Here is a 20,318-nt window from a genome sequence, read left to right on the forward strand (position 1 = left end):
ACATCCATAAAAATAGCAGCAGAAGAAGAAGAAGAAAGGGGCACTGTTCTCCCTGCATGAGCTGGGAATGAGAGCATCACATCCTGAGTGCCCCTTTGCTGCCCCTGCAGCTTTGTTTGTGGAAGTGCCTTTTAAAAGACACTAATTGAGGAAAGAGCCTTTTTTAAAGCCTCGTTAAAACCTGTTCACATTTTAAAAGGACAACTTCAATACCAGCAGCTACATCTGGCCCTTCCAACAGTCTGTGTGCCTTTAGGGCCTCCTGGGGCTCAGGAGACACCTAAACAGCCATAAAGTGGCCTCACTGAGCTGGAGGTGGCCCCAGTGAGCTGGAGGTGGCCCCAGTTAGGGACAAGCCACCCCTGGCTGTAAGGAGGTCCCCATTGAGGGTCAGGCTGAGGGAGTGAAGCTCTGTGGGCAGAGCTGGGGTGAGAGTCACCTCTGGCAGGGTGAGGGGTGAGCTGAGCAAACTTCAGCTGACCTGCAAGCACACATCTTCAAGAGGCAGTTTGCTGCATGGAAAAGCAGAGCAGGTCCTTTTTCTGAGAGTTCCTACCTAGATGTAAAAAGTTCTGCTCATGAATATGAGAACAAGCTGGTGGTGAACTCCCTGCCACAGCCAGAGACCAAAAAGCAGGAGGCAGAGACCATAAAGTGTGAAGAAACCATCAGCTCCATCCCTGTGCTGTCACCTCTGTGGTCCAGAGAGTCACTGGCAAAAGAAACTTCTTCTTTCAGCTGATCAGCCCCTCAATCCAGCTCACCCCTCTGCCACAGAAGGGCACTTGTCCCCAAAGGGGGACAGGGTGCAGAGCAGGGCTCTGGGTGGCTCAGTGCCATGGCTGAGGACAGGCACCCCATGCTACACCCCTGGGTTCCCACATTTTGGGGGGATGGTCCCTCCTAATGGCACTTGGGCAACCTCAATCAGCCTTGTCACCAGAGAGAGCCCTGGTCCCACAAGCACCTGGACCACATTCCCAACACCCTTTTCACACCTGGGAGGCTGAAGGGAAGGATTTTTTTTTTGCCAGCAGAGATGTTTCAGTGAGTCTGTGATGCTCAGCAACCCCCCCTGAGATGGTTTGATGTGTCCATGCACCCAGCAAGCACTGTCCTCATTTTCCACAAGCTGCTCCTTTTCCTACAGGACCAGAGGGAAGTTTTGGGTCCGACCAAACTCATTTCACAGAGCTCACGAGGAGCCATCCAGGGATCCCTCATCCCAAGTGGCACAACCCTGCTGGCTCCAAACCTGATGCCATAGCCCAGCAGCAAACCCCATAAGCTGAAAAAACACAAGACAAACCCCACCCTTTCCTAATGCCACTTAATTAGTGTCACATCATAACAGTTTTAAAGGCTGAGAAATAGGATCAACCTGTCAGGTTGATCTCTGGAATTGCTTGGATGAGATTGGACCTGGTATCCTGCTGCCTGAGGGGGGAAAAGTGAACCAAGTGTTTCTGTCACTTTTATTTCTCACTTCCATCCACTTAGCCAGGACACTATCCCATAGGTTTTTTCCTATAAGGGGAAGGATAAAGAACTCTCAGCCTTAGCAGCTTTAGGGAGCATTTCACAGGATTTCAGCTGAACTCTTGGAATCACTGCTCCATCCCTCTCTGCCAACACCTCAGCTGACACATCCTCCCAGGATGGTTTCATCCCAGCCACATCGCAGCGCTCAGGATTCTCCCACTCCCCCTCTTTCCCCCCAGGGTCCCCCGGGAACGCCGCAGCCAGGTGATGCGTGGCAAGGTCCCCGCACCCTTCTCAGGGCGTTTTGGTGTTTTTCTGGGGGGATGGTTTAGGGACAGGGAGAGAGGAGTTGGTGCAGCCCGAGCTCTGCTGCTGCTTTCCTGCCGAAGAAGCCGCAATGCGTGACGCAAAGAGCGGAGCCGCAGGAGCGCAGGGACAGAGTGCGGCCCCGCGCAGGTGACACCCGCCCCAGACACACCGCGGGGACGCAGCGGGCGCGGAGGGGCGGAGCGGGCGCGGAGGAGCGCGGAGGAGGAGCGCGGAGAAGGGCGGTAGGTATTTAAAGGCGGCGGGGGAAAGCGGGAAGAGCCCGGTGGGGGAGCGGAGGTGCTCGGAGCGGTGCGCGGGGTCCCGCGGAGGTGAGGACGGTGCGGTGCGGGGGGTTTCGCGGAGGTGAGGGCGGGGCGGTGCAGGGCAGGGCAGTGTGCGGGGTCCCGTGGAGGTGCGGGCAGAGCGGTGCGCGGTGCAGTGCGGTGCGCGGGGTCCCGCGGAGGTGAGGGTGGAGCAGTGCTCGGTGCAGTGCGGTGCGGGGGGTCCCGCGGAGGTGAGGGCGGAGCAGTGCGCGTTGCAGAGCGGTGCTTGGGGTCCCGCGGAGGTGAAGGCGGAGCGGTGTGCGGTGCGGTGCGCGGGGTCCCGCGGAGATGAAGGCGGAGCAGGGATGGGCACCGCGGGTATTTTGTGGGGATGGGAATAGGGGGGGCTCCGCTCCTGCTCTGCTCGCCCAAGGGTGTCTCAGGGCAGCCCCAAATGAAGAGGGGGGAGAGGGGGGAATGACCTTGGGCTGAGCGGAGCCGCGTATCCTGCGCTGGTGTCGGCGGTTCTTGAGCAGGCAGAGAAGGAGCAAAGGCCCCGGAGCTCTGCCGGGGCTCCTGAAGGTGTTTGGGGGCATTGCAGGGGCACTGGGGGTCCCTCCGGACTTGTTGCTGTGGAGCTGCAGTCAAGGGTGGGGGTGCGGCCATCAGGAGAGGGGCTGGCTGAAGAGTCATGGAAAAGGAGCCCAACACCCAACATTAGAGGTTGAAATAGGTGGGGAGTGGGTAGAGAAGGAAAGGTGAAGGTGGCAATGCTCCTGGTTTGCAGGTTTCTGGTCTCTGGTTATCTTGGATTTGCTCTTTTCCTCCACTAATCCTCCAGGTGCAGGGATACCCCCCTGTGGTCCCAGTGGAGTTGGGAAATTATGGAGGAGAATCCTTGTAATAAATGCTACTGCTCCCCATTTTGGGGCTGGGTGTTTTAAAATCCTCTCTGGATTGGGATGCTTGTTTAATCTTCTGCTTATGAATAAAATGTGTGGCACAAATAACTGTGTCTTGAGAGCAGTTCCACAAGTCCTTGGAGGGAAGGAAGCTCTCTTTCTGGATGCTGTGGGTTTGGCAGGGAAGCTCTGCATGTTGTTCATCCAGCAGGAATGGAAGATGTGGTGAAAAAGGTCCCTGGAGATTAGTTCAGGGCCATGGGAATAGTTTCTCCATCACTCCTGTGCCCAAAAAAAGCATCTGGGAAAAGGGATGTAGTCAAGAGTGATGTGGTGCTTGCTGAGAGGGCAAAGCATCCATTGCTCTGCATCCATGGCTGTGATCCCATTTTTATGGAGCTTTTAATCTGTGCCACAGTTGTGCACCTCAAGCCAGGCTGCACTTTGGGTGTAGAGCTGAGTTTGCTCCACAAACCAGAGCCCCAAAAGGGACCCAAAAAGTTGGGGTGTGACCCAGTGCTTGGCTGTGTCCCCACAGAGGGGAATCCACTGTGTGCCAAGCACCTGAAGTCAGGTGTCATTCTGGAGACCACCTCCTTCTTCTTCACCCTTTTAATTTAAAGGTGATGGAGCCCAGACCCTGTGGCTTTTCAGGAGAAATCAGCACAGTGGTGCCTTGCAACTCCCAAGAGCTTTGTTGTTCCTTGCATCTTCCCATCCAAAAATTAAGGGTGGCATTTGAGGAGCATTCTGCTGTGTTGATAGTTTGCTGTCTTCAAACCTGGTCACAGGGATGAAGTAGCCTGCAAAAGGAGGTGGTTCCTTAATGCATTTATGGGGTTAAATCAGTTTCTGCAAAAAAAAAAAAAAAAATGGGTCTCCCTGTTGACTTCTTATCTGTTGCTAGTATCTCAGTTCATTTTTCTTTTCCCATTTTAGCCCAGTAACTGGCATGGTGCAACACTGCTTCCTTTCATTAGACCTCAAAGGAGATGCACTTGCACAAGAGTTCAGTCCCTGCTTTCTGCTAATACCTGTCATAACTCTGCCATTATTCACCTTCTCATATTACAAACAATCCAAGAAGAGCCATTATTTCCACCTGCTTTAGAAATGACTCAGTCCAGACCAAAGAAGTCTGAGAAAAAAAAAATTATTTTTGAAAGTGAATCTTTTTGTAGAGCCCAAAAACCTTAGCTGTGATGTTTATAGAGTTGTGCTTAGACAACCTTCTGAACTTTAAAAGACTTTAACCTCCTTGAAGGCTCTAATCCTAAATATCCTAAAGCTGAAAAGTCTCACAAGAACAGAGGTTGTCACCAAGAGCAAAGCCAAAACCCCTCTGAGATACCTCCTGAAACAGTTCTTCAAGAACTGTTTGCAATTTAAACCTGCTGCTGGTTTCTAGCCACAGATTTGAGGCCTTGCTTGGGATCAGCTCTGTTCAAAACCATTTCAATATTCTGTGTTTCTAGTGAAAACCCAGGGAAAGCTGATTTCAACTTGCCAATCTACCTGTCTTTGGAGACTTCAGCACCACAGCCCAGTCCTGCTCCAACCTGCAAGCCCTGTCCCACGGGAAGGGCTCAGAGCTCAGGACATGCTGAGCCCAGAGAAAGCTGAAAGGAAGGGGTTTGGGCTTGAATGGTAAGAGGAAGGGAGTTATGCAAGAGAATGACTGAGGAAACTTCAGAGGAGTGAAGAGCAGAAAATTCTTTGAAAAATTTATTTGGCCTTGGAAGAAAATGGGACAGAGCAGCTCCAGGAAGGCTTTTGTTACAGAGATGCAGCTTCTCTTTGGTTCTGAGAAAGAGGAGTGCACCAATAAATCAGTCAGGCTTCAAAGTTAGAGGTTTTTAAAGGAAAATGGGTTTTAAAAGAAAATGGTTTTTTGCTGGGAGCAGCCTACAGTTAGAGGGAGTAGCTAAGGCATGGAATCAGCTGCAGGTTTAGTGCTCTCAGCTGCTCTGCTGCTACTGAAATGCTTGGGAGCCTCTTGCCAAACGAGATCCCTGGGGGTGCTGCAGATCATCCTTTTCCTTCCTCAGGTCCAACAGCTTATGGAGCACATTTTAAATTACTTCCCCTGTTGTTTTAGGCCATCCTACACTTGATCTGTGTAGTTTACTTGAAGGAGCAAATAGTGTATCAGAAATGATCTGGGTGTAATGCAATCCAGGGGGAGGGATAGTCTGACAAGGATCCTTTTGCTCCAGTGCCCATGCAGCACCCAGCTGATGATTTGGACCCTGGTGGTGTTGAGCAAACAGATGAGGAGTAAGCTTGTGTTCAGAGCTGGGGACAAGGAAGTCTGGGTTGGATTTTGTGCAGGTGTGGCACTGCCACTCCTGGAGTGCCACTCAGAGTTTGGCTGCCTGGTTTGAAGCTACCACAAGTCAAAGGAAAGGCTTTTTGTGACCAAAGGTGTGTGTGTTAGACTCCTGGTGTTATCCATCATGTCACTTTCTCCATTTCCAAGAAGCAGAACAGCACCAATGTGCTCTCACTGAGGTCAGCAGGAAGGAGGAGTTAGTGTTGGAAGATTTGGAAGATGCTGGAGTTCCTTCTTCTGAGGAAAGTAGAGCAGAAATGTGGCTGGAAATACTATTGCATTTCCTTCCTTGCTGCTTCCACTCCTGAAGTATTTTTCTACTCCTGTAAGGTTGGGTTTTTTCCAAAAAAAAAAAAAAACCCCACCAAAACTCCATAGGTAGAGTCAAAGCATGTTCACCCACATACAAAATGTCTGAGTCATGTAGGCAATAAAATTTTACCAGCTCTGGACTGTGTTGTGGTGCTGCAGGGATGCTGGGAAGGAAGAACACAGGGTTTACAAGTGGGGCTGAGCGTGCAGTGAGCTGCTGATTCAGGGAGCTGAATGCTGAGGAAGTGAAACCAGAGCTGGTCTCACTGCTGCAGTGTGGTTTTACTCCAGGAGTAAAGGTGTGTGTGGGGGTAATTATTAAAATTTGTAGGTAAAGATGATTTTTATGATGCATAATTGTCCACAGAGGGAGCTGGCATTACCAACCCAAGAAAATAAGCTTCAGGGTTCATTTAACCATCCCTGTGTTTGCATTACAGTAAGGTGAGGGCTCTGCTCTGTAGATTGAGCTGATGCTATAGGGCCATGGGCTGATGCTATAGGGCCAGGGCTGATGCTATAGGGCCAGGGCTGATGCTATATGTTCAGGCTGGAGAAGAGGAGGCTCAGGGAAGACCTCATCACTCTCTCCAACTCCCTGAAAGGAGGTTGGAGCCAGGGGGGGGGTTGGGCTCTTTTCCCAGGCAACTCTCAGCAAGACAAGAGGGCACAAAGGGTCTCAAGTTGTGCCAGGGGAGGTTTAGGTTGGAGATGAGAAAGAATTTCTTTCTGGAGAGGGTGATCAGGCATTGGAATGGGCTGCCCAGGGAAGTAGTGGATTCTCCGTGTCTGGAGATCTTTCCAAAGAGCCTGGATGTGGCACTGAGTGCCATGGGCTGGGAACCACGGGGGGAGTGGATCAAGGGTTGGACTTGATGATCTCTGAGGTCCCTTCCAACCCAGCCCATTCTATGATTCTATAGGGCCATGGGCCATATTGGGATAGGGGTGAGCAGCACAGACACAAGAGAGGAACAGCCTGAGATGTGGTGTCCCTGGGACATGCTGGCATTTGGATTCTCAGCAGAATTTTAACTGCTGCCTCATCTAAATTTCTTCCTGATGTCTTGCCAATGACTGGGCCACAGGATCTGTATTTCATTCCTGCTGCACTCGATGCTCACTGAATAAAACATTATAAAGCAAACGGATGATGGAGTGGGAATGTGAATCCCTTTGTCATTCTGCTTGTAGTTCCAGAGCTTCCAGTCTGCATAAAATCCAGGGGTTCATCCCAGAGTTAGGTTAGCACTAAGAGGGACAAAACTTTTGATAAATCAGGATATTGTCTGAGTACCAGCAGAACAAACATTCCTAATATAATGAAATTACAAATAAATAATACCAGTGACAGATAAATAACTTGCTGAAAGGTTCTACATTTCAGTTCCCAAAGGGCCTGACTACATGTTTCTCTCTTAAGAGCTCAAATTATCCAGAAATTATTATAAATAATTGTTGCACTTTGCCTTGTCCCATGGACCATTTGGAGCCTGGGCAGTGTGAGTGTCCTGCAGGTGAAATAACTCAAGCCTCAGGAGCCTGGGGCAGGATTTTACTTGAAGCTTCAGCATGAGTTCAGAACCCCTTAGGGTTCTGCAAGAGCTGGCAGCCCTTGCTTCTCTGCTATCCCAGCAATTAGTTAGCAAATGGTCACTTCTGAGCAAATTAAATAGTTGCATTCTGGGGATGGATTGTTACCTTTTTTCCTTTCCTTTTCCCCCCTGCCTCCTCTCCTTTCCTTTTCCCCCCTGCCTCCTCTCCTTTCCTTTTCCCCCCTGCCTCCTCTCCTTTCCTTTTCCCCCCTGCCTCCTCTCCTTTCCTTTTCCCCCCTGCCTCTCCTTTCCTTTCTACTTTGATGATACTTCACATTCAGGATATCAAAGAACCCCCAATTTCATGATCCTGGGCTTATCTCAAGTGCCAGGGTTTGGTTTTCTTCACTCTAAACTGACCTAACTTTCAATCTATGTTGGAAACCCTTGTTATTTGTATGTGTAAGTCAACCAAATGCTCCCACTGAGGGTGTAAGTTGTTTTTCAAACATTCTTTGGAAACCAGACTATCCCAGTTCCTCTGCAAGAATGTCTCTTTCCACAGGAATTTCCCAGCAGGTGCATTTTGCCAGGTGTTGGGCAGAGCTGCAGATTCCTAGTGGGAACAAATCTCAGTTGCTCCCCCAAATCTCAGTTGCTCAGAGCAGAAACTAAAGTACCTAATAGCACCATTCAGAGCTCCAACCCTGAAAATAAGATTTTATTAATAAAAATGGAGCTGAGGCATGGTTTTGGTTCAAATAGCAATTTTTTGATAATTTATCTTTTCAGCTGCCCTGATCTGAGACATGTGTCAACAAGCAAAAAAAAAGCATGCTACAGTTTAAAACAAAAGCTGCTTTACAGGTTTCCCTTCTTGCTTTTTTTGCTTGGAGGTGAAATTGCTGAAAATAATTTGAATATTGCTTAATGGCTTCAGAAGCTTGAATTCTACTCACTTTATTCAGTAACAGTCCTTTTTTTTTTAACAGTTCCTTTTTTCCCCTTCCTTCCTCTTTTCCCCCCCCCCCCTTCCTTCCTCTTTTCCCCCCCCCCTTCCTTCCTCTTTTCCCCCCCCCCTTCCTTCCTCTTTTCCCCCCCCCTTCCTTCCTCTTTTCCCCCCCCCCTTCCTTCCTCTTTTCCCCCCCCCCTTCCTTCCTCTTTTCCCCCCCCCCTTCCTTCCTCTTTTCCCCCCCCCCCTTCCTTCCTCTTTCCCCCCCCCCTTCCTTCCTCTTTTCCCCCCCCCCTTCCTTCCTCTTTTCCCCCCCCCCTTCCTTCCTCTTTTCCCCCCCCCTTCCTTCCTCTTTTCCCCCCCCCTTCCTTCCTCTTTTCCCCCCCCCCTTCCTTCCTCTTTTCCCCCCCCCTTCCTTCCTCTTTTCCCCCCCCCTTCCTTCCTCTTTCCCCCCCCCCTTCCTTCCTCTTTCCCCCCCCCTTCCTTCCTCTTTTCCCCCCCCCCTTCCTTCCTCTTTTCCCCCCCCTCCCTCCCTTCCTTCCTCTTTTCCCCCCCTCCCTCCCTTCCTTCCTCTTTCCCCCCCTCCCTCCCTTCCTTCCTCTTTTCCCCCCCCTCCCTCCCTTCCTTCCTCTTTTCCCCCCCTCCCTCCCTTCCTTCCTCTTTTCCCCCCCTCCCTCCCTTCCTTCCTCTTTCCCCCCCCTCCCTTCCTTCCTCTTTTCCCCCTTATCTCAGCCTCTCTCATTCTGTTGGTGACCACACAGCCTCCATGGGAAGATAGTTTGATTCCTTGCTCCAAGGCTGAATGCCTAGGGATGGGGTTATCCTCCTGTGCCAAGGGGGGGAACCTCTCCTACCAAGGGGGGAACTCAAGGCTGGCTGCTAGGATTTGGTGATGGAGCTGAATAGAAACACAATCCCCAGGCCAGAGAAAGCTTAACGAGGTCCTTGATAGCAATCAAAAGGTCTACTCCTTATTTTAATTACTTCATCCTTTATTCATGTATTCCTCCAAGACAGCAATGTCTATTTAAAGTGCTGGTGGTCAGTCTGCAACCTGCTCAAGTATCAATAAAATCCCCCTGGGGACTTTTTTTTTTGCCCCTAACTTTGGCTGTTTCTTGTGCCAGCTCTGTATTGAGGTGTTGCTGAGGGCAGAAAGCTCCCCTAGCCTGGGGTCCCTCCCCCCAAAACCACTGCAGCATCCCCTCTGCTGCCCTCAGAGCCTTAAAACATCCACAGAAGAGCTCCAGCCTTGCAGTTTCTCTGTGTGGCAGTCAGGCTTAGAAGATTTTTACCCAGGAAAGGTATGAGTTTCACTGCCATAACCCCAGAGTAAATACCATCAACTTAGATAGCATGAGAGGGCCCTTCTTGGCTTCCTCCCCACTGTATAGGAAAGGGCTTGACCTCTTCATTGAAAAATGCTGTTCTTTTTTGCAGAAGGTCTAAATAGAGACACTTCTGGCTCCCAGTGAGTCACAGATTGCCATCTGGGCCATTTTTATTACAGGCTTTGCAATATTTACAAGGTTTTAAGGCCTCTCTTGAGTTCTGCCTTGAAATAAATCATCTACAAAGAATTCTCTCCCATTCATGGCAGGGGAGAGAGCAGTGGTGGCCTTTCTCCCCAGGCTCTACTCTTGCAAGTAAAGGTGTTTACAGCAAAGGCAGGCACTGCTAGATTTAAAATGGAAGCATTTGTGGTGGCTTCTTGATCTAGGGGATCTGGGGATCCCCTTTTTTTTTTTTTTTTTTTAAGTTGGTTGGAAACAGAAGTGCTGAGGTACTAACAGGCTGACCACTGTTCTTACCTTTGCTCTCAGAGTGGTTCCAAAGAATGTCTATCAATATGGTGATAGGTGCATTATATATATAAATATATATGTATTTATATTTATATAAATGTGTTGGGTGAAGGAGGAGGCACAAAGACAGCTCAGCACAGCATTGCAGAGGCACTTGGAGTGCCAGGCTTAGGGTTGAGTGGAGCCTTCCCCAAAAAAAGAAGGGGCAAAAATCTACTTACCTGTGTCAAGCTGTGAGTCTGGCAGGATGCTCTGCTGGCAGGGGAATACAGGAACATTGAACCTTAACTCCTGACAGCACCAGGGACCTAAGGGGAAATAAGATGGAGAAATATGAGCTGTCAGGGTATGTGCAGTTAGCAGTGCATCTGCTGGAGAAAACTTTCACACCTCAGTGACCCAAGTAAGGATGTTACAAACCAAAGCAAGGGTCCTGTGTATGGGGAGTTTGTCTTCCCTTCAGTAAACAGCCACATACCACCAGAATACACTGTACAGATTCCAGAGGCAATAAACCAGGGAATAGTGCAATATATATGGCCTATGCCAGGGGGTCATCATTACTTTAATCACAGGCTGCAGATATTCCATAGTATTTATTGCCTTGAGAGACAGAATTTCTGTTGTCCCAAACAAGCACAAGACTGGAGGGAGGTGACATATCCAAGGATCTCTGGCATTTTAGGCAAGAGAAGTGTAGAATGAAATCATAGATTGGAAAGTTTCCTAGCAGGACTAAAATCTCTGTTCCCTTTTACTCTGAGCTGACCTCAGTGTGTGTGTCCTTAACCCCCAAAATAAAGGAGTCCCTCTGTGAAGCCTCCTACAGTTCCTCCTCATTCTGTCTCTGTATTTCCTCTAAGGAAACGTTTTTAGTCTGAATTCAATGATAATTTACTGAAAAGCAATTTCAACAAAAAAGTGGAAGGCAAACCCCATTTCCTAGTAAATGCTTGCTCAGCCTTTCCCCTTTCTATGTGGATATGGGAACAATGAATTCATAAGGGTATTACCTGAGAGCAAAATCTTTCCTAGACCTGTAACTTGCATTAAATATTCTTTTGCTCTGTAATGGATCTTATTTCTTTGGAATAAGATGAAAAGATTTCCTATGCTACTTGAGATGACTCTTCCCCCTCTCCTTTCCACAGCCTGTCTTTTCTTTCTTCCCAACAATTGCAGAATAATAAAAGTGATCAGAAGGCAGCAGAGTTTTTACAGACCAGTTCTTTTAATCTCATCTTTACTCCAAAGCTCATGGCTCTCCCATCCCTATTTATGGCAGCAGGCCCAAAGCCTTGCCTTTTAAATGCATATCCCTCTGTTTTCCATGGGAACCCTCTGTTTTTATGACCTAATTCATTTTTAATTCCTCCTGCAGAATGGACAGCAAAACACATTCATGCTCAGAATGCAGGAGCTGTGAGTGGCCAAGTGATAGTGTCAGGATCTGTAAGCAGCAGCTGCTGGAGCTCAAGGTTCTGCTTGGCTCTGGTGATGGCACCCATGTCCTAGGTCTGTTTGAACTTTATTTTATGTCCCAGCTCCAACTCGCAATGATGGTCACTGTAGCAGTTTGTGGATCTGGCTGCAGCACAGAAGTTTTGACTGCCTGGAAAAACTGGTGACCAGGCAAGAGTTTGGGTGAGCAGGGAGGGGAGTGGATGTGGGCTGGTGTTTGAGTGCAGAGGGTGGGAGGAGGGTTGAATTTCTTTGGGAATCCCTTTTCTGCATGTGCATAGGGTGTTGATCCTGGCAGCTGCTGAGCAAGCATGATGTGGTTGAAGAGCAGGATGCCAAGAGCAGGTTTAGGACCAAGTTCTGTACCATGGGGGTGGTGGAATTCAAGGGAAATCATCAAATTCTCTGTCTTTCCAGGTCATCTCCTCCAAGCCCCCAGAAGCTGAAGATGGATGTGAAGCAGGTGAAGGACTATCTCTACTGGCTCTACTACCAGTACCTACTGATCACCTGTAGCTACGTGCTGGAGCCCTGGGAGCAGTCCATGTTCCACACCATCACTGTGACAGTTTTTGCCATGGTGGTGTACACAGCTTATGTCTTTGTCCCCATCCACCTCCGCCTGGCTTTCCAGTTCTTCTCCCAGATATTTGGAGGCCAGCCTGGCAGCACAGTTTCCATCATGAACTGAACTGCAGCTCTGGCAGCTTGGGAAATGCAGTGTCTTCTTCAGTTGCCTGTGTTTATTTCTGAAAATGTTGCTTTCCCTTACAAAAGAAAAAAACGTGGCTTGCTGAATGACCAGAGCCAAGATAAAAAAAACCCTCAGGAGAATGCACTGCCTGCATGGGCCCTGGGAAACGAAACACAGGCTGGGGGATAATCAAACACATCACCTGGAATGCCACCTCCACCACCAGCTCCCACTTTCAGCACTCTGATTTAACCTATGGAACAGCACAGGCTGTTTCTGATGGCTGTGAGGAGGGCTACTACACCCATACTACACCTTTACTACACCAAGACATTCTGCCAGGAGGGTGCAGTGGCAAAACCTCCTGTGCCTTTTTTTTGGCCCAGGTTGGAAGATGTAAGGAGCTGAGTGTGGCAGCATCATTTGAGTGCTTGTAGCTGGCTGGTTTATTGACTTCTGTTTGGGATTGGATGGGAGAAGAAATGAGAAGAGAAAGGAATAGGAGTAGGAACTTGAATCCAACTTCTTCCAGTTGATGGCTGAAGGTTCTTTTAAAAAAAAAAACCAAACAAACATCCTAGAGGTTGTCTTGCAGCTTGCTGAAAATGAGAGTAAAACCAGAACTGGGGCTGTTTCAGTGCACTCCTGATTTCTTTGATAAAACCAGACATTTTCTTTCTGTTCCCATTCACCAAGGCAAGCAAAGTGCATGTCTGCACTGGAGTGGGCAGATGATCCAGAAAGCAGACTGGAAATAATATTTTAGTAGCTGCAGGGAAGGCTGCAGAGTGTTTGAAAAGATCTCTGTTATCAAGGAGAAATTAAGATTTATTAGAGTTGCCTGTGGGGAGTTTCTTGAACAATGGAAGGTTTGGTTGTGGTTTTCACCCTACAGCTAAATTAAATGTCAATGCCAAATCCTAAGTTCCAGCTACACAGTGCATGTATCTAACAGCTCATGGTACTGCTACGACAAGTGAGAGGAGCAAAAAAGCTTTCAAATTCTGTTTGCAAAATTCTAGGATTAAAAAAAATCCCTCTTCTTCAGTTTTCTTGTTTGATCAAGCTGCAGTGGGGTCCTGCATGCTCAAAAGGAGAGTTTAGAAATGAAGAGATGTTTTGAGGGTTGATGTGTTTGTGTAGTTTTTTCAGAAAAAAAAAAAAATAAAATTTTATTCTCAGAAAGATTTCAGTGCATGACTCAGCTCCTCCTGGATTTTCTGTTCCTAAATACCCTGGATGTGTGTGGGCCAGGCTGAAACCATGACAGACAGATTTCTCTAAGCCATAAAATGGAACAAAACTAACCACCCAAATATGTTGGAGCTGAAAAAATGACAATATTTACCTAGTGAGTTGTTGAACCAAAAAATACCTCCCAATTTGCTCTCCTCAAGAGATGTTAACTAGATAGTGTGATGATGTAAATGCCATGGCAGCTCCTGCTTCCAGTAACAGCTGAGTTTCTGATTTCTCTGAAAGTTTATTTGTTCCTTGTGGCATCAAACACAACTGCCCTGCTCTCAGGAGAACAAGGAAAAAACACTTTTTTTTTATAGGGATGCAAAGATGACTCTCATATCTTAAGGAGCCCACACCCCAATGTAAGGTTGCTATTTAAACATTCCAGCAAACAGCTTTATTCAGGGAAAGGGAATTTCCCACTGACTTTTCCTGGTGGGATTCCTATCAAGCACTTCTCTTCCTTATTTTTCCTCTTATCTTTGGTTAGCTTTGTGGGAGGTGCACCAAAGATGGAGGCAAACAGCAGGAGTTCCTCATTGGGAAGGTCCCTGCAGCCTTACTGAAGTGAAAATATTCTTTTTATTTGCATTCTTCAGCTTCTTTACTGGATTTTAAAGGTTCTGGGCAAGAGGCATTCACCAGGAGACAGCTGAAAAAATAACCTCTTGCTGCTAAGAAGTCTCATGCAATTTTTCCAACCTTTTTCACACCTTTCTGCTCAAAAAGCTGAAATAACTCTAGCTCCTTAATATTCCAAATTAATGGTTGCCAGCAGGAGATTTCAGAGCATTTTTGGCACACAACTGTGAACAGAGAAATTTCTTCCCCCAGCTGAAAGAGAGAGGAGGAGGTGGGATCCCACTTCTGACAGCCTGAGACCACAGCTCAGAAAACTCTGCCCCAGTTCTGAAATCCTTTTCCTGGCAGATGAAGGAATTCATGGATGAGGTTTTCCCACCAGCTGATACCTCCTTGTCCCCATGGAAGCACCAGGGGGACAGTGGCACTTCAGAGAGGTGCCACAACCCCAGCAGGTAGCTGAGTATGGACAAGAACTCAGTTGTGAAGAGTTAAAGTGTGGGGCTCTTTATAAAACACCTTGCTAGGGCATTCTTTTCTCCTGCTTCATTATTACTGCGTGTTAATCGCAGTTAATTGCTCCATTATTACCCTGTGTTAATTGTAGCTCAGGCTGAGCACAGCAGCTGGAGGTTTTTTACACCAAAAGAAGCAAATGTTAAGAAACATTAAGCAACAACAAGCAGAACCAAGAACCCAGTATTGATAAATGAAACCAAAGCAGAAAAGGAGATTTGCAGAAAGCAGTTGCAGTTTCATTCACCCTAAAAGTACAAAGGCATCATTAATTTAAATGCTGAGACATTGTTGAGCTCAGCTGGCCAGCACCAGATCTCCCTGGTTTAAAATTCCTTTTTTTTAATTTGATTTAATCAAATTTAGCCTTGCTGCTGATCAAGAGTATCAAGGAGCCTTGATCCTGACAGTCCTGGAGTCCTTTGTCCTGCCATCCCTGTAGGATTCCCACATCCTCTCCTACTAAACACTGGAAACCAGGTGGGCTCCTCATTGTCTCCAGAAAGATTGTGGGATAGTCTGAGAGATGAAGGGATACAAAAAAAATCACAATTAAGCCCCAAACCTCTGCCAGCTAAACCAGCTGAATGACTTGAAGGTTCTTAAGCTTACACTGAGCTCTCCAGCTGCCTGCAGAATTTTCCAGCACAAATCCTGAAGTGCTTCCTTGGGATCACATCAGCACTTCCCTCCAAGCCTGACCTGAGCAGACAGGGAAAAACTGGGGAGTCAGTAGGAAAACCAGATTACTCCTGATCAGCATCAGACTTCACCCAAGCTGCAAAATTGTTCAAGGGAAAGGAGGGAGCTGAAATTACAAAGATGTTCTGGTAAAATAAACCACTTTTAAATGTCAGGAAAGTAAAAATTCAATGTAATATCAGTGTTTGTCAGCTAAGAAAGGAGATGAGATGCCTGTAACACCACCTGAAGGCTGGGTGGGAGCACACAGTGAGAGCACAGAGCTCATCCCATGACTCCAGCACCAAAAAGGGCTCCTCTTAACTCTGAATCCTCACACACAAGAAGAAAAGCTCAGCCTGAGCTCAATCAAGAAACCCTGGTTCAAAGCATGGTCAATTTTGTCCTTCATACTCCTCACAGTAAGCAGTATTTTACCTGGATTTGAGGAGTCCAGGTTATAAAAATACCTCCAAGCAATTGACATGGAAACTTTCCAGCTGTAAGGCTGTGATTTGCAGGCAGAAATTATCTCAGAGTTAACATTTGCTATCAGTGCTGGCTGCTCCACCCTTATTTCAGGAGTTTCTCCATTTGGGCAGCTAAGAGCTGATAAAACTCTGGTGATTTTGGTGGTTTGGTAGTCAGCTCCCAAGTGGGGCTGTCCTGGAGGTGTTACCAGGCTGACTGAGATTTCCTAAGCACTGCAACAAGAAGCTGAGAGCTAGAAATAGGTTGTAGAAATTGCTTCACGTGCTTCATTGCTTTAGGACAACGCTGCTGGAGGGAGAACAAGGTAAAACTGGCAAATCTGTATGAAAAAAAAAAAAAAAAATCAGATCCTTCTTTGCTTACAATGACTGAGCAAAAAAAAAGAAGGGGGAAAATGAAGGTAAATTGTGGCAGCATCAGGAAAAGAGATATTGTCAGGCAGGGTGCTGTTTCAGTTATTTTTTCCTGACAGTGACTAAATTTGCTTCATAATCATGGAGTAAATCAGAAATATCTCATTATTTCAAGGTCATATTCAAGGATGAGTTCCAGGCCATGAATCCTTATCAGCTTTAGGTATTTCTTTTAAAAAACCCACAGCATTAACATGGGTAGAAAATGCAGCTAAAACCTAACTCCAGGAGTATTTGACACAAAACAAATGAGGTCAGGCTCAGAAGAAAGCACCCTAACATCAGAGAGGGCTGTAACAGGATTGCAGCAATGTAATTAAAAGACTGGGGTGACAAGGCACAGCCAACAGCCTCACCCATCAGGCTGGCAGAAGAAAGAGCTTCTATCAGTTATTTGCATTCTCCACAGCCACAAATTGCACAAGGAGAGAAGCCTGGTATGCACTAATTATCTGCCAGCTACACAGACTAAGTGATTTATGAGCTAACAGCAGGAAAAAAAGATGGTCCAAACTCTTAACATCCTGGTGCCTTGCCCAGAGGAAGCCCAGAGCACATCCCAAGATATTTCACTCCAAGTAAATACTGCTCAGATCCCAAGAAGCCCTCTCCACATCACAGATTAATACATTTTATTTCCCTTTTCCAGTATTTCTTCTCATATGAGAATAAAAGGCCCAACCTGATGAAATCAAGCAGAGTTAGACCACTGCCAAGGTGTGTGCACCCACATCTAGTGCTGTGCTGGCCCTGCCATCTCACACCTGCTGGGGAGAAACATCAAGAAATGCTCAGTGGGAAAACCTTTCATATCTGGCTGGCTGTGACTCATTTGCTCCCCAAAAATCTTGAGTTATTTTGGTGTCCAAAAGCTCTTCCTCATCACAAATCTATTTTAGTGGCATTAAAACACCTCAGGGTCAGTTCTGCTCAGCACTGTGACCTCTCAAATCCACTCCATCCAAACCTTGGTGCCAGATCACAAGGTTTGGATGCTGAAATCAGCATCACATTGCACCAGCCCTGGGCACTTTTCCCAAAAACTATTCCATAACAAACCCAACACCACTGAAGTCATCTTTTCTAGAAATGGTAAATCAGAAACTGCAAGCATTCATCCCAGCTTTGGGGGTTCCCACTCCCCAGAAGGAGTCTCCAGGCAGTGCCTCTACATTTCAAGTCTATCCCACATCCAAGAAGTTTTTGGTTTTGCAATTTAACAGCTGAGCAATAGCTGCAAAAAGATCTAAGGCATCTTTTAACAGGGATGTGTCAGACCTCCATGTCATGCATGTGCCAGCAAGATGGGAGTGGTGGAAAGGAAAATTCAACCCATTAAAGTTGCAACACTACCTCTTCCTCAGAATTTATCTTGATGAATAATTCTAAAATGCATATAGCACTGTTGCAAGAAGAACAAAAAAAAAAAAAAAAAAAAAAAAAAAGAGAAAGAGCTGAGTGCTAGGACATTATTACATTTATCAAACCTGCTACTTCAGCAGTGTCTTAGGTTACCACTGGTGAGATGCTTAAAGCTAAAATGCTCAAGGGGTTGGGAAGAGTTTCCCTGCCCTCCACCTTCCATGTTTCCCTTTCCTGACTGTTTATGCAATTTTCCTTTCTCAGTCTACACTCTGGCACAAATTACCTACAATCATGCAGATTATTCTCAGGTTTTCTGCCCCAGACCCCTTTGAACTGGACAGGAGCCAGGGAGTGTTGCTTTAGGACTGGAGTGTTTGTTATCTGCACCAGGATGCACCAGTCCTGAACCTCAGACTAAGAAATCATTGTTTAAAAAAGGTAAATATTTGCTCATGAGAACAGGATAGGAATCTTAGTGACTTGTACAGTAGCCAGTTGCTTTCTGTTTCCCTTTTTGCAATCTGTGTATGTTGACAAGCCAGTGGAAGAGGCTGAGCTGCTGAACTTGAGCTGTTGATAAACTAAAAGCTTTGGTTTCTGTGGTTATCAAGAAAAAAATAATGTTTGATAAACATGAAATGGGAGATAGGAGGTGTGGAACAGATGGAGGCTTTTCCTTTTTAATATCCAGAGTATCTTAATTAATCTTGGATGTCTCCTTGTGCAAGTAGCTCAACTTTATGGTTTGGCTTATTATGGTTTGGGTTATTTTGGTTTTTGAAGACTACCTGGACAAATGAATCTCTTGCTATCTGCATGAGAGGCTTAGCAATGATTCTTAGAAAGCTCCAGGAAAGCAGAGGATGCTTTTCAGAGCAAAAAGCTGCTGCTGACATCCCCCAGATGGGGTTTGCACCAAGCCAGCACCTCTGCCTCTGCCACACTGAGCATTCCACTGGCCCAGCACACAGCAGAGCTAAGAATCATCCCCTCCTGGTGACAAACTGCACTGTCCTACAGCTTGGTGACAACCCTTGCACAGGGACTGCTGCTCTTGCAAACCTGATTCAAGAAGTTTGCCCTGCATGGGTCAAAATATATCTTAACCTGGGCAGGCTGGGGAAGTGGGCTGGGGAAAACTGCAGCAAGTCCAAGAAGGCCAAGTGCAAGGTTCTGCAGCTGTGCTGGGGCAATCCCAGGACAGGTTGGGAGGAGAAAGGATTTGAGGACAGCCCTGAGGAGAAGGACTCAGGGGGGGGTTGGTGGCCCAGAAGCTCAAGGTGAGCCCTCAGTGTGTGCTGGGAGCCCAGAAACCAACCAAGTCCTGAGCTGGATCCACAGAAGCACAGAGAGTGCTCAAGGGAGGGGATTCTCCCCCTCTGAGATCCCACCTGGAGTTCTGTGTCCAGGTCTGGAGTCCCCAGCACCAGAAGGACAGAAAACTCCTGGAATGTGCCCAGAGCAGAGGCACTGAAATGCTCAGAGGGCTGAGCAGCTCCCTGGGAAGCCAGGCTGAGGGATTGGGGTTGTTCAGCCTGGAGAAGAGGAGGCTCCCAGGTGAGCTCAGAGCAACCTTCCAATATCTGAAGGGGCTCCAAGAAAGCTGAGGGAGGGCTTTGGACATGGGAGGGGTAGGGAGAGGACAAGGGAAATGGGTTAAAACCCAAAGAGGGGAGATTGAGGTTGGACATTGGGAAGAAATTGTTTAATTTCAGGGTGATGAGACCCTGGGACAGGTTGCCCAAGGAATTTATGGCTGCCTTCTCTCTCTGAAAGTGTCTCAGCCCAGGTTGGATGGGGCTTGGAGCACCCTGGGCTGTGGGAGGTGTCCCTGGGCATACAGGGGGTTGGAACTGGATGAGCTTTAAGGTCCCTTCCAAAACCATTCTGTGATTCTATACAATTTCCACACAAGCATTACCCAGTGGAAAGGAAACAAAAGCAGAGGTACCTGTGTTGTGACAAAGCTGCTTACAGCTGGGTGATGCCAGGTTTTATCCATTGATCAGCTGCAAGCTGGGAGTGGTGTCACAACATGCTGATCCCTCTTGCAAAGCTATTTTGGAGAGGTTTCTTTTCAGCTCTCTGTGTTCCTCCCTCTGAAGTTCAGCAGTAATAATGTCCGTGGCTCAGAGTGTAAATTGGATTGCTAATTGGATTCCTCACAAGGAACTGGAGGAATAGCCAAGGACTGGAAAATAATTGGAGCGTTATCCCAGTAAATTTAGTGCAGATTAGCTCTGAGAAAACAGCCCTGGGAAGTGCCATGTCCCAGGGGAATTACCTCATGCCATTCCTCCCATTCGGATTGCTCCTTGAGCCCAGAGAGGACAAGTTGGGACAGCAGAACCTCTCCTGAAGCACAGCTCTGGGTGCACTGCAGTGTTGAAATTATTTGTCTGCAACTTCCCATCTGCCACCAATAGCAAGCAAAGACAGCCCTCCTCCCCTCAAGGAAGAGGCAAGGTGTGATTTACCTTAACCAGGGAAATCTCTGCTCTGAATCTGCTCTGAATCCCAAATCTATTTTACAGTGAATAGTTAATTAATTAATTTCTTTTTAAACACCAATAAAACCCCACAACTGCATGAAATGCTGTTTGCTTTTGTTCTTCAATTCTTCCCAATTTTACTTTACTGAAAACAAAACCTCTTGGAAGCCATTGGAAGGTCAGAGCACCTTTACCTGGACAAGAGGTCCCAGGAGCTTCTCTGGGAGCTCCTTTCCTGGCTCCAGTTTATGAGGGAATAGTGACCTCAGGTGTCTGTTAAATTAATCACAGGAATTTCTTTGCCATTGATTTATGCTTCCATTCATTGACATTTCTACTGAAAACTGAGCTGCTCTGAGTCTGCTGGCCTGTTTGTTTTTTTTTTGCCTTGGCACAGCTCTTTATTCAAGGCTCATCCTCACATAACAATGAGAGCAAACCTGTATTAAAACCATTTTTAAGTGGTGTATTTGCTCTCCTTGTCAATC

At 47.2% G+C, this 20,318-nt stretch overlaps 1 protein-coding gene across 4 annotated transcripts; it reads left to right on the plus strand.

Annotated features, from left to right (window-relative positions):
* The first annotated feature begins 1,709 nt into the window (after positions 1–1,709).
* SPTSSB (serine palmitoyltransferase small subunit B) lies at positions 1,710–12,044 on the plus strand. 4 transcript variants are annotated; one of them, XM_030456301.1, is made up of 2 exons: positions 1,710–1,746; positions 11,771–12,044. In XM_030456301.1, exon 2 carries the CDS (start codon positions 11,802–11,804, stop codon positions 12,042–12,044), a length of 243 nt encoding a protein of 80 aa, XP_030312161.1. In that variant the 5' UTR covers positions 1,710–1,746; positions 11,771–11,801. The 4 variants fall into 4 exon arrangements, with proteins under 4 accessions (XP_030312161.1, XP_030312159.1, XP_030312160.1 ...); XM_030456299.1 differs by lacking the exon at positions 1,710–1,746 and adding an exon at positions 2,068–2,129; XM_030456300.1 differs by lacking the exon at positions 1,710–1,746 and adding an exon at positions 2,074–2,088.
* Positions 12,045–20,318: the final 8,274 nt, after the last annotated feature.

Source organism: Calypte anna, chromosome 9 (assembly GCF_003957555.1).
Source record: "Calypte anna isolate BGI_N300 chromosome 9, bCalAnn1_v1.p, whole genome shotgun sequence".
NCBI lineage: Eukaryota > Metazoa > Chordata > Aves > Apodiformes > Trochilidae > Calypte > Calypte anna.

Coding starts and splice junctions, on each gene's coding strand:
- SPTSSB (XM_030456298.1), top strand. CDS start 4,557: ATGCTGAGCCCAGAGAAAGCTGAAAGGAAGGG. Junction 4,589..11,770: donor GAGAAAGCTGAAAGGAAGGG/GTTTGGGCTTGA, acceptor CTGTCTTTCCAG/GTCATCTCCTCCAAGCCCCC.